This window comes from Corylus avellana, chromosome ca3, assembly GCF_901000735.1.
Source record: "Corylus avellana chromosome ca3, CavTom2PMs-1.0".
NCBI lineage: Eukaryota > Viridiplantae > Streptophyta > Magnoliopsida > Fagales > Betulaceae > Corylus > Corylus avellana.
The window spans coordinates 34,893,036-34,907,482 of NC_081543.1; the positions used below are offsets into that span (position 1 = coordinate 34,893,036).

Sequence of the window (14,447 nt, forward strand, 5' to 3'; positions counted from 1 at the left end):
AATGATAATCTACCTCTCAAACTATCAATCGCGACAATTTTCTCCCAAACTACTAAAACAATGACAACGTACCCCAAATTTTAACAAAATGACGAAATTATCCTTACTAACATTTTTTTTTTTCAAAATTTTAAGGGTATTTTTGTCTTATTGAAAATTTTATAGGGGTAATTTTGTCATTTTACTAGCATTGAGGGGGTGCATTGTCCTTGTTTTGGTAGTTTAGAGGGTCAATTGTTTTGGGATATATTATCATTGAAGTGATAGTTTAAGGGAGTTAAGTAGACTCTACCAAAAAAAAAAAAAAAAAAAATTGGGCTCATATTTTTGGATGGATGCTCTTTTTAGTGGTCCGTCAAAATATTTATCTTCCCTATTTATGAGAGAAATAAACGCAAAACCATATATAAGAGAGATTTTTTTTTTTTTAATCGATAAATATCAAATATGGCAATTTAGATTTATGGGTGACGTTGATGTTGAAGAGATGGACAAACTGTGTATTGGAAGAAATTTTTTTAAGAAAATACTAGGTGCTTTTTTTCTTGTATTTTTCACGTCTTAGGTATATATTATTTTATAAAAACAAAATGAAAGAAATAAGAGTAACTTTTTTTTAAAAAACATATTTTAACTTAATAAGTTGAATTAAATTTTTTTCTTTAAATTTAATTTCAAAGAAAACTCTACCAAGGAGGAAAAGTGTCTCAACTTCTACTATTGTTGCTTTTTTTTTTTTTTTTTTTTTTTAAGGATAGAACCCCATATAAAAAAGAAAACAGATTGATAAAGACAAACAAACTAGTACTACCACTGGATAGCGATCGACAAGAGATATGCAACCTTTTATCCCGTGACTGTGCCCTGACATTTGATTTGGTCAACAAATTAAGCTGTCGGCAACCTTTTCCAAAATTAAAGAAAGCCAATGACCAGTCCTAAATGTCTATCGCTTTGTGTCTAGCTTTTAAAATTAATTGTATATTATAGTTAAATAGTAATTTATCATAAATCTAATAATAATTTTTAAAGTTATATCAATTTTGTGAAAAAAAAAAAAAAAAACATGCATTCGGTTGGATTTACTTATACGTATGTTTGAAATTTTCAAATTAATTAGACGTGTTATTGAGATTTTTAGCTTGAATTTGTTGGTGCGATCATTTGTTGAGTGTGTTATAACATAATGCAACATGTGTTGGGCTCTTCACTAAAACAAATTAATAGAAAGAATTTCAGTCGTGGTGAGATTCGGGATTGAAATCTCCTAAAATTCTCTTTAAATTTAAGATTCTACGTTTCCTTAGCAATGAGATCATTTACTGTTTATTTTGGACCGGAGATGATCCAGTTCATGGTTAAGATTTCTTTAAAGAGATCCAACGACTGCAAAGAATATGCCACGTGTCCCACTTATTAAAAAATAAAAAATATATTATTTAATTTAAAAAAATAAATAAATAATAAAAAATGGTTAAATACTAAATACCTTCTGGGGTTTCATTACTTTATTTTTTCAAATTAAGATTTGATTTTTATCACAGGAAGTCCATGTGGTTTTGATAATAGATCAAATTAGTTATTCTGTCAGTTGAGAACGTAATCGCGTGGATCCCGATCCAATGTTAGCAGCGTGGCATTCGTTTAATTTTTTTTTTTAAACTAAAAAATTGGGGTGGCCTTGGCCGTCTAGCCTATCGAAGGATGGGGGTGGCTCCACCAATGGAGTAGAGGGTGGCTTTCGACCCGCAGTACCCCAAATGGCCAAGAGCCACCCCTAATTTGAAAAAAAAAAAAAAAAAAAAAATTAAATAGAAATGCGTTATTGACATTTGATTGGTTGGCGTGATTTTCGTTAAGTTAGCGGTCGGTATTGAAGGGTAATTTGGTCATTATCAATAGCAGTCTGCTTGTGATAAAAATCAATCACATGAGGAAAAATAAAGTAATGGCTTTTAATGGGGTATTTTGTATTAACCGTATATATATATATATATATATATATATATATATTGTTATTATTTTGATATGGGCATCGGTGTGGGCCTTTTAAAGGAAATTGCGTGAAGATGAAACCGACCAACCAAAACCGTTGTACCAAGACCAAACTGTGGCCCTTGCCCAAGGGCCATATCAAAAAAAAAAATATATATATATATATTATTTATTTTTTAAAAAAAATATTAAATAATATTTTATTATTTTTTTAATAAATGAGACAAGTGGCATCTTTGTGGTCGTTGAATCTCTTTAAAGAGATTCTGACCATGAACTAGATTCCCAAATGGACTGAAGAGGATCTCATTCCATTTTTTTGAGCTAGCTTTCTCATTAAATGCTGAACATTACTTATTTTAAACATTTAAATGAGATAGACAACTAAAATTTATAAATTTATAAATTTTAAATTTAACGCCAATTTTAGAAGATTTCAATTCCGTGAAAGGACTTTACATCTATTGGGAGACACAGCTTATGTTACCCATTCGTCTACAATATCTATATATGTGGAGTCGTACGAAAGAGATGGACAAAGCTGAGAAAGCGGAAATTCAAAAACCAGAAAATTAAATGAAGCCAACCCATCAAAGGAGCCCCGAATTATTGGCTCAATATTAGTGATCATGACCAGACCCAAAACACCCATCTCCTTCATCTCTCTTGCATGAGTCCTAACCAGCTGGGAAGTTAAAATAACATGGAGCAAGAGATGGCGCCGGCGCCGTTGCCGGACATAGAGGCTCAAACTAATAACAAGACAGCCACGGAATCCCCCGGCATCTTTCTCAAAGCCAATCGGCCTGTTACGTTGAAGGTACGTAATTAATGTAGACCATTAATTATGTTGCAAGACATCTGTTGACTGTTTGTTTGATTGATTGAACAGTTTGAGGAGGTAGTCTACAAGATCAAGACTATAAAAAGGGGATTACTTGAGAGAAAAGGCAAGTCTGAGGAGAAAGTGATACTGAAGGGAATCACAGGGATGGTTCAACCGGGGGAAGTGCTGGCCATGCTAGGCCCATCCGGCAGCGGCAAAACGACATTGCTGACGGCGCTGGGAGGCAAACTTGGCGGGCGGCTTGGCGGAAGCATAACCTACAACAGCAGGCCGTTTTCGAACGCAATGAAGCAAAGCACGGGTTTTGTTAGCCAAGACGATCTGCTCCATCCCCACTTGACTGTGACTGAAACACTAGTATTCACTTCTCTTCTCCGATTGCCAAATAGTTTCACGAAAGAAGAGAAAGTGCAGCATGCAGAAGCTGTGATAACTCAACTTGGTCTAACAAGCTGCAAGAATAGCATCATTGGAGGAAGCTTCGTGAGGGGGGTTTCTGGGGGGGAGAGAAAGAGGGTTAGTATAGGACAAGAAATGCTCATAAACCCTAGCCTGCTATTTTTGGACGAGCCCACTTCTGGTCTTGACTCGACAACTGCTCAGAGAATTGTATCTACTTTGTGGGAGTTATCAAATGGAGGAAGAACTGTTGTTATGACCATACACCAGCCTTCAAGCAGGCTATTTTACATGTTTCATAAGGTTTTGCTGTTATCTGAAGGAAACACTTTGTATTTTGGGAGAGGATCAGGAGCCATGGAGTATTTTTCGAGTGTCGGATACTCCCCGTTGGTTGCCATGAATCCTGCAGATTTTATCTTAGATCTTGCAAATGGTATGTACATGTGACATAATCAATTTACTGCATGATTCAATCCATTAATTCAGAACCACCTATAATGTGGTGTCCCCCATCGCACCTTTCTTTATAACAACACGTTTTAAAGCCGTGATAACCATGAATCTATTAGATGAAGAGCGTAGTTAATAAGAAATGTTATTTAATGGACTGTTAGCTATATAACTGGGATGATGTGAAAGTGAAAATCAACCATTGATTTGTCCTTTTTACAAGTTCTTGTGGATCCAAAAATAGGCAGCTAGGCTTTCTTCTGCAGACTTTTGGCTATAAGTCTTGAATTGATAGAACTATGTAGTGACAGTTTCTTCTTCTGTTTGCATAAATTCCTGCAACCAAAAGAGAAGCATAAAAGAGAACCATGTAGAAAAAATCATGCGCACAACATGTTCCATATACCATGCCTCATTCTCGTACTTCTATGTTTGTAGGTGTGTCATCGGATGATATGCTTCATGAGGATCAAATCCTGGTTAAGGAGAGTTTAGTATCTGCCTATAAAAGCAATCTTGCTGATAAATTGAAAGCTGAGCTTCAAGAGATTAACGACAATCAATTTCAAGATGGATCTGATGCTAAGCAATTTGGGAGGTGGTCCACAACTTGGTGGCAGCAATTCTGTGTGTTGTTTAAAAGAGGGGTCAAAGAAAGAAGACACGATTCATTCTCTGGCCTCCAGATCGGTGAGGTTGTGGTGGTAGCATGTCTTTCGGGACTACTGTGGTGGCAATCTGATGTTTCCCACCTACAAGATCAGGTAACAATTCTTATCTCTTTGTATTTTGCACAAATAGGAGATTAGAATTTATGGGAGATACTATGATTCTAAAAATCTTCATCTTTTCTTGCAAAATGATTTTGTTCATTATGATATAGATATTAAAATATTAATTAAATGATTAAATCAAGCAAAAGTTTATATACCGCCCTCATGCAATTGACTACCTCATTGTTAATATCCTCCCAAACTCCGTACAATTTGTGTCAATGTCCTCCATAAATTATCAAAAAATATCAATGTTTCCTGATTGACAAAAATACTAGATCTTAATTGTTTTTTTTTTTAAAAAAATAATAATAAAAAATAAAAAAAAGGTGGCTAAACTACTCCCAAGACCTCGGTGTTCATGACCGAACCACCCCAGGTGTCCAGGGGTGGATGGGCCACCCCTGAAACTAATGGGGGCGGTTTTTCGAACCACATCTTTTTTTTTCTTCTTCTTCTCTTTGTTGGCCTTAGAGGATACATTGACAATTATTATTATTATTATTATTTTGGTAGTTTAGTGGAACATTTACTAGTAGCTTAACCTTTTAGGATAAATGTTGATTTAATATAGTATCAAAGCAAAAGTAGTAAGATCAAATCTTATCTCCATCAATTTAGTTTTAATTTACATGTTGGGTTTCGCTTGTTAATGGAGATGGAAAGTTTAAACTCACATGTGAGGGATAATGTTAAATTATTCAATTAAATGGTTAAATCAATCATTTCCTATTAACTTAAATATTTAAAAGTAAGAATTTGGCCTAGCATTTGGAAGATCCAAATTGCATGACATATACTCATATGTTGACTTTGAACATATGACACAAATTTGTGGTTCCTGTTTGATTTCATGCAGATTGGGCTGCTTTTCTTCGTAGCAGGATTTTGGGGCTTCTTCACTCTGTTTCGAGCTATTTTCACCTTCCCGGAGGAGCGTATGATGCTAAAAAAGGAACGCTCTTCAGGCATGTACAGGCTCTCATCATACTTCATCTCAAGGAGCGTTGTTGACCTCCCAATGGAGCTTGCCCTTCCCACCATTTTTGTCACCATTACCTATTGGATGGCAGGCCTCAAGCCCACGCCCGGACACTTTCTCCACACACTGTTTGTCCTGCTTTACAGCGTGCTGGTCTCACAAGGCTTAGGCCTTGCCATTGGTGCCCTGGTAATGGACCAAAAGGCTGCAACCACGCTCGGCTCAGTCATCATGTTAACATTTCTTCTAGCCGGAGGATATTATGTTCAGAATGTTCCTCCCTTCATAGCGTGGATCAAATACATCTCCCTTAGCCAATACACTTACAAGCTTTTGATGTCTTCTCAATACAAGCCAGCCGACACATATCCTTGTGCTAGTGCCGGTGGGGGCGGCCATTGTTTGGTTGGGGAGTTTCCTCCTATAAAGAAAGTGGGGCTTGATGGGCAAGCCGTCGGAGTTGTTGCTTTGGCTATCATGCTCGTCGGTTACCGGCTCATCGCTTATATTGCTCTCATGAGGATTGGCGTGACAAATAAAGTATCATAGATTTTTATTTTTTTTTTTGGCTGTTTAATTAATCAAAACAGTTGGGTAATGTCTCCGAGGAGTAGCTCAATCGGGTAGGGATCACGCATCATGAAAAGAATGTCACTAGTTCGAATCTCGCCTCACCCTTATGTGGACGGACATGTTAAAAAAAAAAAAAAAAAAATTGTTGCGGTAATTGTAAAAAATAGTTGCGGCTTCAAGGCTGTAAAGTGTAAATTAAAACAACAGCTAGCATATCTGCCATTAAAACAATGGACGATCAAGATTAAATGGGTGAAATTTAAAACAGATCTCATGGGTGGTGAATACTTGAGAGATGTATCCGATGCAAGCCACTCAACCCTAGCTTTCACCCTTCACTTCCCTTGACCTTCCGGTCCTTCCCACTTACTACACACATCATTCATTACCTTAATGATAGAAACACCTAATATCATAAATATAAGGGTTAAATACCTGTGGTTTAACTTTTTTATTTTTTGTTTCCTAAAGTTTACTTTTTATCACATGAGGTACCTATCTCTGGTTTGCCTAAAGACGGAGATAGTACATTCATTAAAATGTGACTGAATCCTACGTCAACATCAATAAAGAACTAAGTAACTAACACATGTCCCTATAATTATTTTTTAAAAAAATAATTAACTAAATAAAAAGGAAGTTTGCCACCCCCTTGGACATTTTGGGGGTGATTGGTCACCCCCTTTGGTCATGGGGTGGCCTGGCCACCTCCATTTCGCCACCCCCTTTGGTTCCATGGGGGTGGCTCGACCACTCCCAAATGGCCGGTTTGGGGGTGGCTCGGCCAGATGGGGATGGCCGAGCCGCCCCAAGGAGGCAATGGGGGTGGCCGAAACCACCCCCAAAGTTTCGGCCACCCCTTTGGCTCCTTCGCCACCCTCATTCGGCAATTTGGGTGTAGCTCTTGGCCATATGGGGGTGGCCAATGGGTTTGGGGGTGGTTTCGTCCACCCCCCAAATGGCTAAGGGTGTGGCTATGGCTACCCACAAACCTTTTTTAAAAAAAAAAAAAAAACAAAAAACAAAAAAAAAAATTTAATTAAATATAATTTTTAATTAAAAATATATATTTAAAAAAAATTAATTTATAGGGACACGTGTCATTTCCTTATTGGTGCTGACGTTGCGTTCCATCAAATTTTGAACGAAATTTTGGCGGAAGTACCATCTTCATCTTTAAGGCAAACCAAAGGTACCTCATATGATAAAAAATAAATCCTAGGGGCAAAAAAAAAAGAAAAAAAGGAAGTTAAACCATATGGGGGCAATAAGGTATTTAACCCTAAATATAAAAGCGTAATAATAATAAAGACATAGATAAAGGAAATAGAATAAATATAGAGAAACACATTCAAGCCTTGCTACATATTTCTTTGATTTATAATTTGAGTATACACCTTTATTTATAGAGGTTTACATGTGATATTGTGATTTGAAATATTTCAAATACAATCATCTTAAATTAAGGTTAACAAATATTATCTAAATCCCTTGATTTAGGGAATACAAATCAATATTTATCACCAATAATTTATATAGTTAAGAGCACTCACAATGGATGAACCAAATGGTACTTTTATCTAAAATGGCTAATGAGATTTGTTAAAAAACCCCCACATTGGATTAGCCAAAAAAAAAAAAAAAATGCAAAATGGATATTTTATTGTATTAGCCAAAAAAAAAAAAAATATGTTACATGTAGCAGCACTTTTCTTGGGAGCCATTTTATTTTTTTATTGATTCTCACATGTTTTCTCTTTTGTCCAAAACTTTCTCCAACTATTTCTCTTCCACAACTCTGTTTTCCCAAAATTTTCTCTTACTATTTCTCTCTACACATCTCTTTTTTCCCAAAAGTTGAAAAATAGGATCTTTAGGAAAAATACAATCTTTATAAAAAATTTTAAAAAAATAATATTTAAATGATATAGATAAAAATATTGCTAATCGGATGTATGAGGCCTTTAAAAATTCATTAGTTAAACTAGATAAAGTGAGTATTGAGAAGCCATTTTACATAAAAATTTGGCCAACTATTCCATTGTGAGTGATCTAACAATGATTTGGTTAAGATACATAAAAGGGAGAAACGAAGATTTAAATTTATGTTGAATGCTTTTGTTGGAAGAATTAATTTAACATCGGATTTGTGGACTTCTATAATAACTAATGACTATATGTGCATCATAAGACATTTTCTCATAAGGAATTGGATCTTACGTAAAGGTGTTGAAGTTTTATTTTATGTCGTCGCCCATTTAGTTAAACATGTTATATCATGGTTGAGTTCGACAAGATTAGTTAAATGGACCGTATTATTGTCGACCCATATAATCGAATACTTATGGGAGAACACAATATGACCCATGAACGAACCCAAATTATTGCCTTCCCCATTTCTGGTAAAAGTCCAGTACGTAGGATGAAGACAACATCTTTTCTAGATTTGTCGACAAACATTTTATATGTATGGTTTTGTGTTTGTAAGAATTCTATATATAATTAAATGATAATTGACAATAAAATTAGCAACGGAATGAATAATTATATAAATACCTCTAGCCATGCTTTGCTCAAGCCAATTGAAGAATAGCTTCACAGAAACAAAATCTGGAAAACTAAAAAAATATTGAGAGGTTCTTCTGACCTATGCCTAACAGTGAGTGTCAATTGATGGAATACACAGATCTTATTTATAGGTAGGTCAGAGACCCTCAATTAGAGCTGTTACCTTAATTATTCCTCCCATCAAGGAATAAAAAATAATCAATACAGCTAATTGATTCCACAAAATAAAATCAGTAATGAAATCAAATACTTGTTCCACAAAAATTAAATCAGCAATTTAATTCAGAATATTTGATTGAAATCAAATACTTGTTCCACAAGAATTAAATCAACAATTTCATTCAGAATATTTGATTTCACACAATAAGCTTTAATTGAAATAAATCACTGAACACCGTAATGATATATATTTTATAATTACAATAATATATGTGACATAAGGAATATACTTTAAATGGAATTTCTTACCATGTTTACTTCTTTCATAAATAGGTATGTAAGATATATAAGATATTTTGCTGGACCAAATAAAACGAGCTGATGACATGTGCAGTTGCAACCTGATTCCTTGTAGGAAATGGCTACCTTGCAATAGGGAAGATGAAGTCACATATAAATCCTATCTTGTAGTGCCACAATATGGAATCTCACTTCATGATGTGAAAAAGGTTAATACAAGAGCATTGCTATTTAGTAGATTATTATATAATCGCCATACAATTTGATGATGTATGTGGCAATAAAAATGAGTCCTTATGTCAGTACTTTCAAAAACAAAATCAAGGGACATATCGTTCCAATTGTATAGCAGTCTATTAAATACTCTTACTAATGGAGTACAAGTTACCCAACATGATTAATGGGAGGTTATTGTTTGTTAGAAATTACATGCCCTAGATTAGGGAATTCTAGACGGAACTTGATGCCCTAAAGATGATTTTCGTATAGACAACTGGCTTGCTCCATTTGAATGCCCTCTTAATAGGGCAGTTTTTGTTTGCTTAAAGATAATCTAGTGATTAGGCTGCCTGATCATAACAATAATCTTTCTACTTACTTGGGTTTTTCTCCATTTCTATTTTGGTATATATATATATATATATATATATATATCACTTAATTAACAGGTGGGTTTTCACATTATTTGCTTTCAAGGCAATGAAAAGCAAATTATTCACGTGACGAATTGAAGTGATCCAACTAGCTAGGCTGTGCTCTAAAAATAGGGGCTGCACGACAATTGGGATGATTGGAATGTTTAGTTATATATGTTAATTAGTGAGAGGCAAGGGATGACGCGACACATAAAGTGATTTAACTTCCTCTCACGCATTACGCAATCGGTTGGATCTTTTTAGCTTCAATTTGTTGGTGGGATCATTTGTTGAATGTGTCACATTATGTATGCAATATTCTTTGTCTTGAATTTGTTGGTCACACTCTCCGTAATGGAGAATCATTCACTCAAGTTGATTAGTATTAGTCACTTTAGATTCTATTGATATCATAGTGAAGCTAGAGCTTAGATTATGACTCAATTAGTCTTGAGAAAACGCTTGTGGTTTCTATTAAAGTGTTGATTAAATGAATAAATATTTACATCTTTCTATTAGTTTAAACTTTTACGATAACTGATAATTTAACATGGTATCATAGTCAAAGATTCTGAAGTCTATCAGCTAATTAAACTTATAGGACAAGTGGTGATTTAACCGTTTCTACTGTCTAGACTTTTTTTGAGCAGTTCTAGTAGACAAGTGGTATGGTCACGCTCAAGTAGCTATATATAGTTGGTCGCCCTCTCTAACCCGTCTAGAAAAAGGGCAAAAAAAAAACAAAAAAAAAAATAGAGTACGAATTTCAGTCGTGGTGGGATTAATGTGAAGGACTTCCATGTCATTAAGATAAACTACAATTCTAGTGGGAGAGAAAGATTGAAGTTACCCATTCGTCTAGAATATATCTATATATATATGTGGAGTGGTATGTAACAGAAAGAGATTGAGAAAGCTGAGAAGGCGGAAATCCAAAAATCAGAAACTGAAGCCAACCCATCAAAGGAGCCGCGAATAATTATTGGCTCAATATTCGTGATCATGACCAGACCCAAAACTCTCATCTCCTTCATCTCTCTCGCATGAGTCCCAACATGGTTACCCCTCTCCTTCTGTTTCCAACTTTTTGAACCCTCAACTTTTACATTCATCTATATATATTTATATATATAAGCACCCAGTTGATTGGTTCAAGAAAGAGTGAGTGAGGGAGAGAATTAAAAAAGGTCGGTTGGATGATGGGAAGTGAAAATCACATGGAGCAAGAGATGGCGCCGGACATAGAGGCTCAAACTAATAAGAAGACAGACACGGAATCCCCCGGCATCTTTGTCAAACCCAATCGCCCTGTTACGTTGAAGGTACATAAACAATATCATTATTTTCTATGTTATATATATATATATATATATATATATATAAACAATATCATAAACAATATCTTTGTTTGATTGAATGAACAGTTTGAGAACGTTGTTTACAAGATCAAGACTGAGAAAGGGGGATTACTTCATAGAAGAGGCAAGTCTGAGGAGAAAGTGATATTGAAGGGAGTGACAGGCATGGTTCAACCGGGGGAAGTGCTGGCCATGCTAGGCCCATCAGGCAGCGGCAAAACCACATTGCTGACAGCGCTGGGAGGCCGCCTTGACGGGCGGCTCGACGGAAGCATAACCTACAACGGCACGCCGTTTACGAACGCAATGAAGCGAAACATGGGTTTTGTTACGCAAGATGATCTGCTCCATCCCCACTTGACTGTGACTGAAACACTAGTATTCACTTCTCTTCTCCGACTGCCAAACACTTTCACGAAAGATGAGAAAGTGCAGCATGCTGAAGCTGTGATAACTCAACTTGGTCTAACAAAGTGCAAGGATAGCATCATTGGAGGATGCTTCGTGAGGGGGGTTTCTGGGGGGGAGAGAAAGAGGGTTAGTATAGGACAAGAGATGCTCATAAACCCTAGCCTCCTATTTTTGGACGAGCCCACTTCTGGTCTTGACTCGACTACTGCTCAGAGAATTGTATCTACTTTGTGGGAGTTATCAAATGGAGGAAGAACTGTTGTTATGACCATACACCAGCCTTCCAGCAGGCTATTCTACATGTTTCATAAGGTTTTGCTGTTATCTGAAGGAAGCACTTTGTATTTTGGGAGAGGATCAGGAGCCATGGAGTATTTTTCGAGTGTCGGATATTCCCCATTGGTTGTCATGAATCCTGCAGATTTTCTCTTAGATCTTGCAAATGGTATGTGTGTCACATAATTTACTTATTCCATTCATTTCTAGTGTCTTCCTCCCAGTTTATTTCAGTAAGTTAGTTATATGCGAGGGGACAAAAATTACCTTCAATAGTTTCTGAAGAGGATCTTAATTTTGTCCTCATGATCCTTGGTGAATATTATTTTCTAAAAACTAAGTGAAAGAAATAAGGGTCATTTTCTTTTTTGCCTTTTTAAAAATTAATATTCACGTTAAATCAGAAAGATACTAAAAGAGCACTTAGCATTCTACAACCTCGATTGTTTAATTACAAGGAGACTGCTTGTTAGTGGTCCATATCTTTGAAGTTTGAAGAATGCTTGCATTAAGTCAATTTGATTGGGAGCGTAGTAAGTAGCGTGAAGCTAATTAAATTCTAAAAGCATGTTCCCAAAGCAGGGTTGAAATATTTTGGGAAATTGTAAGGATCTGAAAAGGCCTTGGAAATTAATTAACCTTAATAGCTTTTGGAATTGTTGTTATAAACTTGGGAAACGCTTCAATACTCATCATAAATGCAGTCTTATCTTCCCATTACTTTATTATCTTTGCTTTTTAGTTTGAGCTAGGCAACTACATTAGTTTGATACTGTGCCTCATTCTGGAACTTTAATGTTTGTAGGTGTGTTGTCGGATGATACGCGTGAGAATCAAATCCAGATTAAGGAGCGTTTAGTATCTGCCTATAAAAGCAATCTTGCTGACAAGTTGAAGGCTGAGCTTCAAGAGATTAACAGCAACAAATATGAAGATGAATCTGATGATAAACAATTTGGGAGGTGGTCCACAACTTGGTGGCAGCAATTCTGTGTGTTGTTTAAAAGAGGGGTCATAGAAAGAAGACACGATTCATTCTCTCCCCTCAAGATCGGTCAGGTTGTGGTGGTAGCATTTCTTGCTGGCCTACTATGGTGGCACTCTGATGTTTCCCACCTACAAGATCAGGTAACAAACCGAATCATGATATGACTATTATAGTGTGTTCAGCTTTTCTTGCTTAGAAAAAAAAACAAAAAACACAAGTTCAGCTTTTCTTGAAAAATGATTGCATTCATTATCATATAGGAGCCATTTTGTAACCAGAGATAAGACCCTTTTGACTGGATTGACATACTCTAGAATTCTATTTAAATTTGAGATTTTAAACTCATAAATCTAAGTCGTCTATCTCAAGTAAGCATCAATCTCTAAAAAATTTGGACAATTTGCCCTTCTAAATGCACTGACGGGAGGAAATTGAGGGAATTTGAAATAAAAAATGGCCCTTCTAAATGCATTAACCGGAGGAAATTAAGAAAAATGGAGATGATCATTTTTCACAATTTTAGACTTGAGATTGATAGCTGAGATTTATGAACTTGAAATTTCCAAATTTAAAAAGAATTTTAGAGGTCTTTTGACTTGGCCTAGCATTGGAAAATCCAAATTTCAGAACTCATTGAAAACAGGAAGTCGAAATTCTGGAAGCATTGCATGACATATGCTTCCTTTAATGACTTTGAACATATGATCATACAAATTATCTTTCATGCAGATTGGGCTGCTGTTCTTCCTAGCAGGATTCTGGGGCTTCTTTGCTCTGTTTCAAGCAATTTTCACCTTCCCCGAGGAACTTATGATGCTAAAAAAGGAACGCACTTCAGGCATGTACAGGCTCTCATCATACTTCATCTCAAGGAGCGTTGCTGACCTCCCAATGGAGCTTGCACTTCCCACCATTTTTGTCACCATTACCTATTGGATGGCAGGCCTGAAGCCCACCGCCGGCCACTTTCTGCACACCCTGTTTGTCCTGCTTTACAGCGTTCTGGTCTCACAAGGCTTAGGCCTTGCCATTGGTGCCATGGTAATGGACCAAAAGGCTGCAACCACGCTGGGATCAGTCATCATGTTGACATTTCTTCTAGCCGGAGGATATTATGTTCAGAATGTTCCTCCCTTCATAGCATGGATCAAATACATCTCCCTTAGCCAATACACTTACAAGCTTTTGATGTCTTCTCAATACAAGCCAGCCGACACATACCCTTGTGTTGCTGGCGGTGGCGGCAGCGGCCATTGTTTGGTTGGGGAGTTTCCTCCTATAAAGAAAGTGGGGCTTGATGGGCAAGCCGTCGGAGTTGTTGCTTTGGCTATCATGCTCGTCGGTTACCGGCTCATCGCTTATATTGCTCTCATGAGGATTGGCGTGACAAAGAAATTAGTATCCTAGGCTTTTTTTTTTTTTTTTTTTTTCTAAGAGATAGAGGAAATTCACATATAGTGTTTTCATCGGTTTGTATAATTAGGGAGGAGGAAATTTGCAACTTTGTTTTTGCTATTAAAAAAGCATGTGCATCTCACATGTTTAAAAGACACATGTCATTTTTATAAATTAGGTTTGAAGAAGATCCTCCAACCGAGTTTGGAGGAAAACTCTATCCAACTTTCATATTATCCCCCAATATTTTTTCTCTTTATTTTCAGTCTGATATATATATATATATATATATATATTAAGAAATTAACTTCGTCTATTCTATTCTTGGTGATTGT

The 14,447-nt window shown here is 36.1% G+C and overlaps 2 protein-coding genes across 2 annotated transcripts; both read left to right on the forward strand.

The window, feature by feature from the left end:
• The first annotated feature begins 2,551 nt into the window (after positions 1-2,551).
• LOC132174486 (ABC transporter G family member 9-like) lies at positions 2,552-5,998 on the forward strand. The gene is made up of 4 exons (XM_059586135.1): positions 2,552-2,815; positions 2,888-3,677; positions 4,133-4,458; positions 5,327-5,998. The coding sequence occupies exons 1-4, from the start codon at positions 2,699-2,701 to the stop codon at positions 5,996-5,998; spliced, it is 1,905 nt and encodes a 634-aa protein (XP_059442118.1). The 5' UTR covers positions 2,552-2,698.
• A 4,915-nt stretch (positions 5,999-10,913) lies between these two features.
• LOC132174487 (ABC transporter G family member 9-like) lies at positions 10,914-14,201 on the forward strand. The gene is made up of 4 exons (XM_059586136.1): positions 10,914-11,006; positions 11,109-11,898; positions 12,535-12,857; positions 13,447-14,201. Exons 1-4 carry the CDS (start codon positions 10,914-10,916, stop codon positions 14,122-14,124), a joined length of 1,884 nt encoding a protein of 627 aa, XP_059442119.1. The 3' UTR covers positions 14,125-14,201.
• Positions 14,202-14,447: the final 246 nt, after the last annotated feature.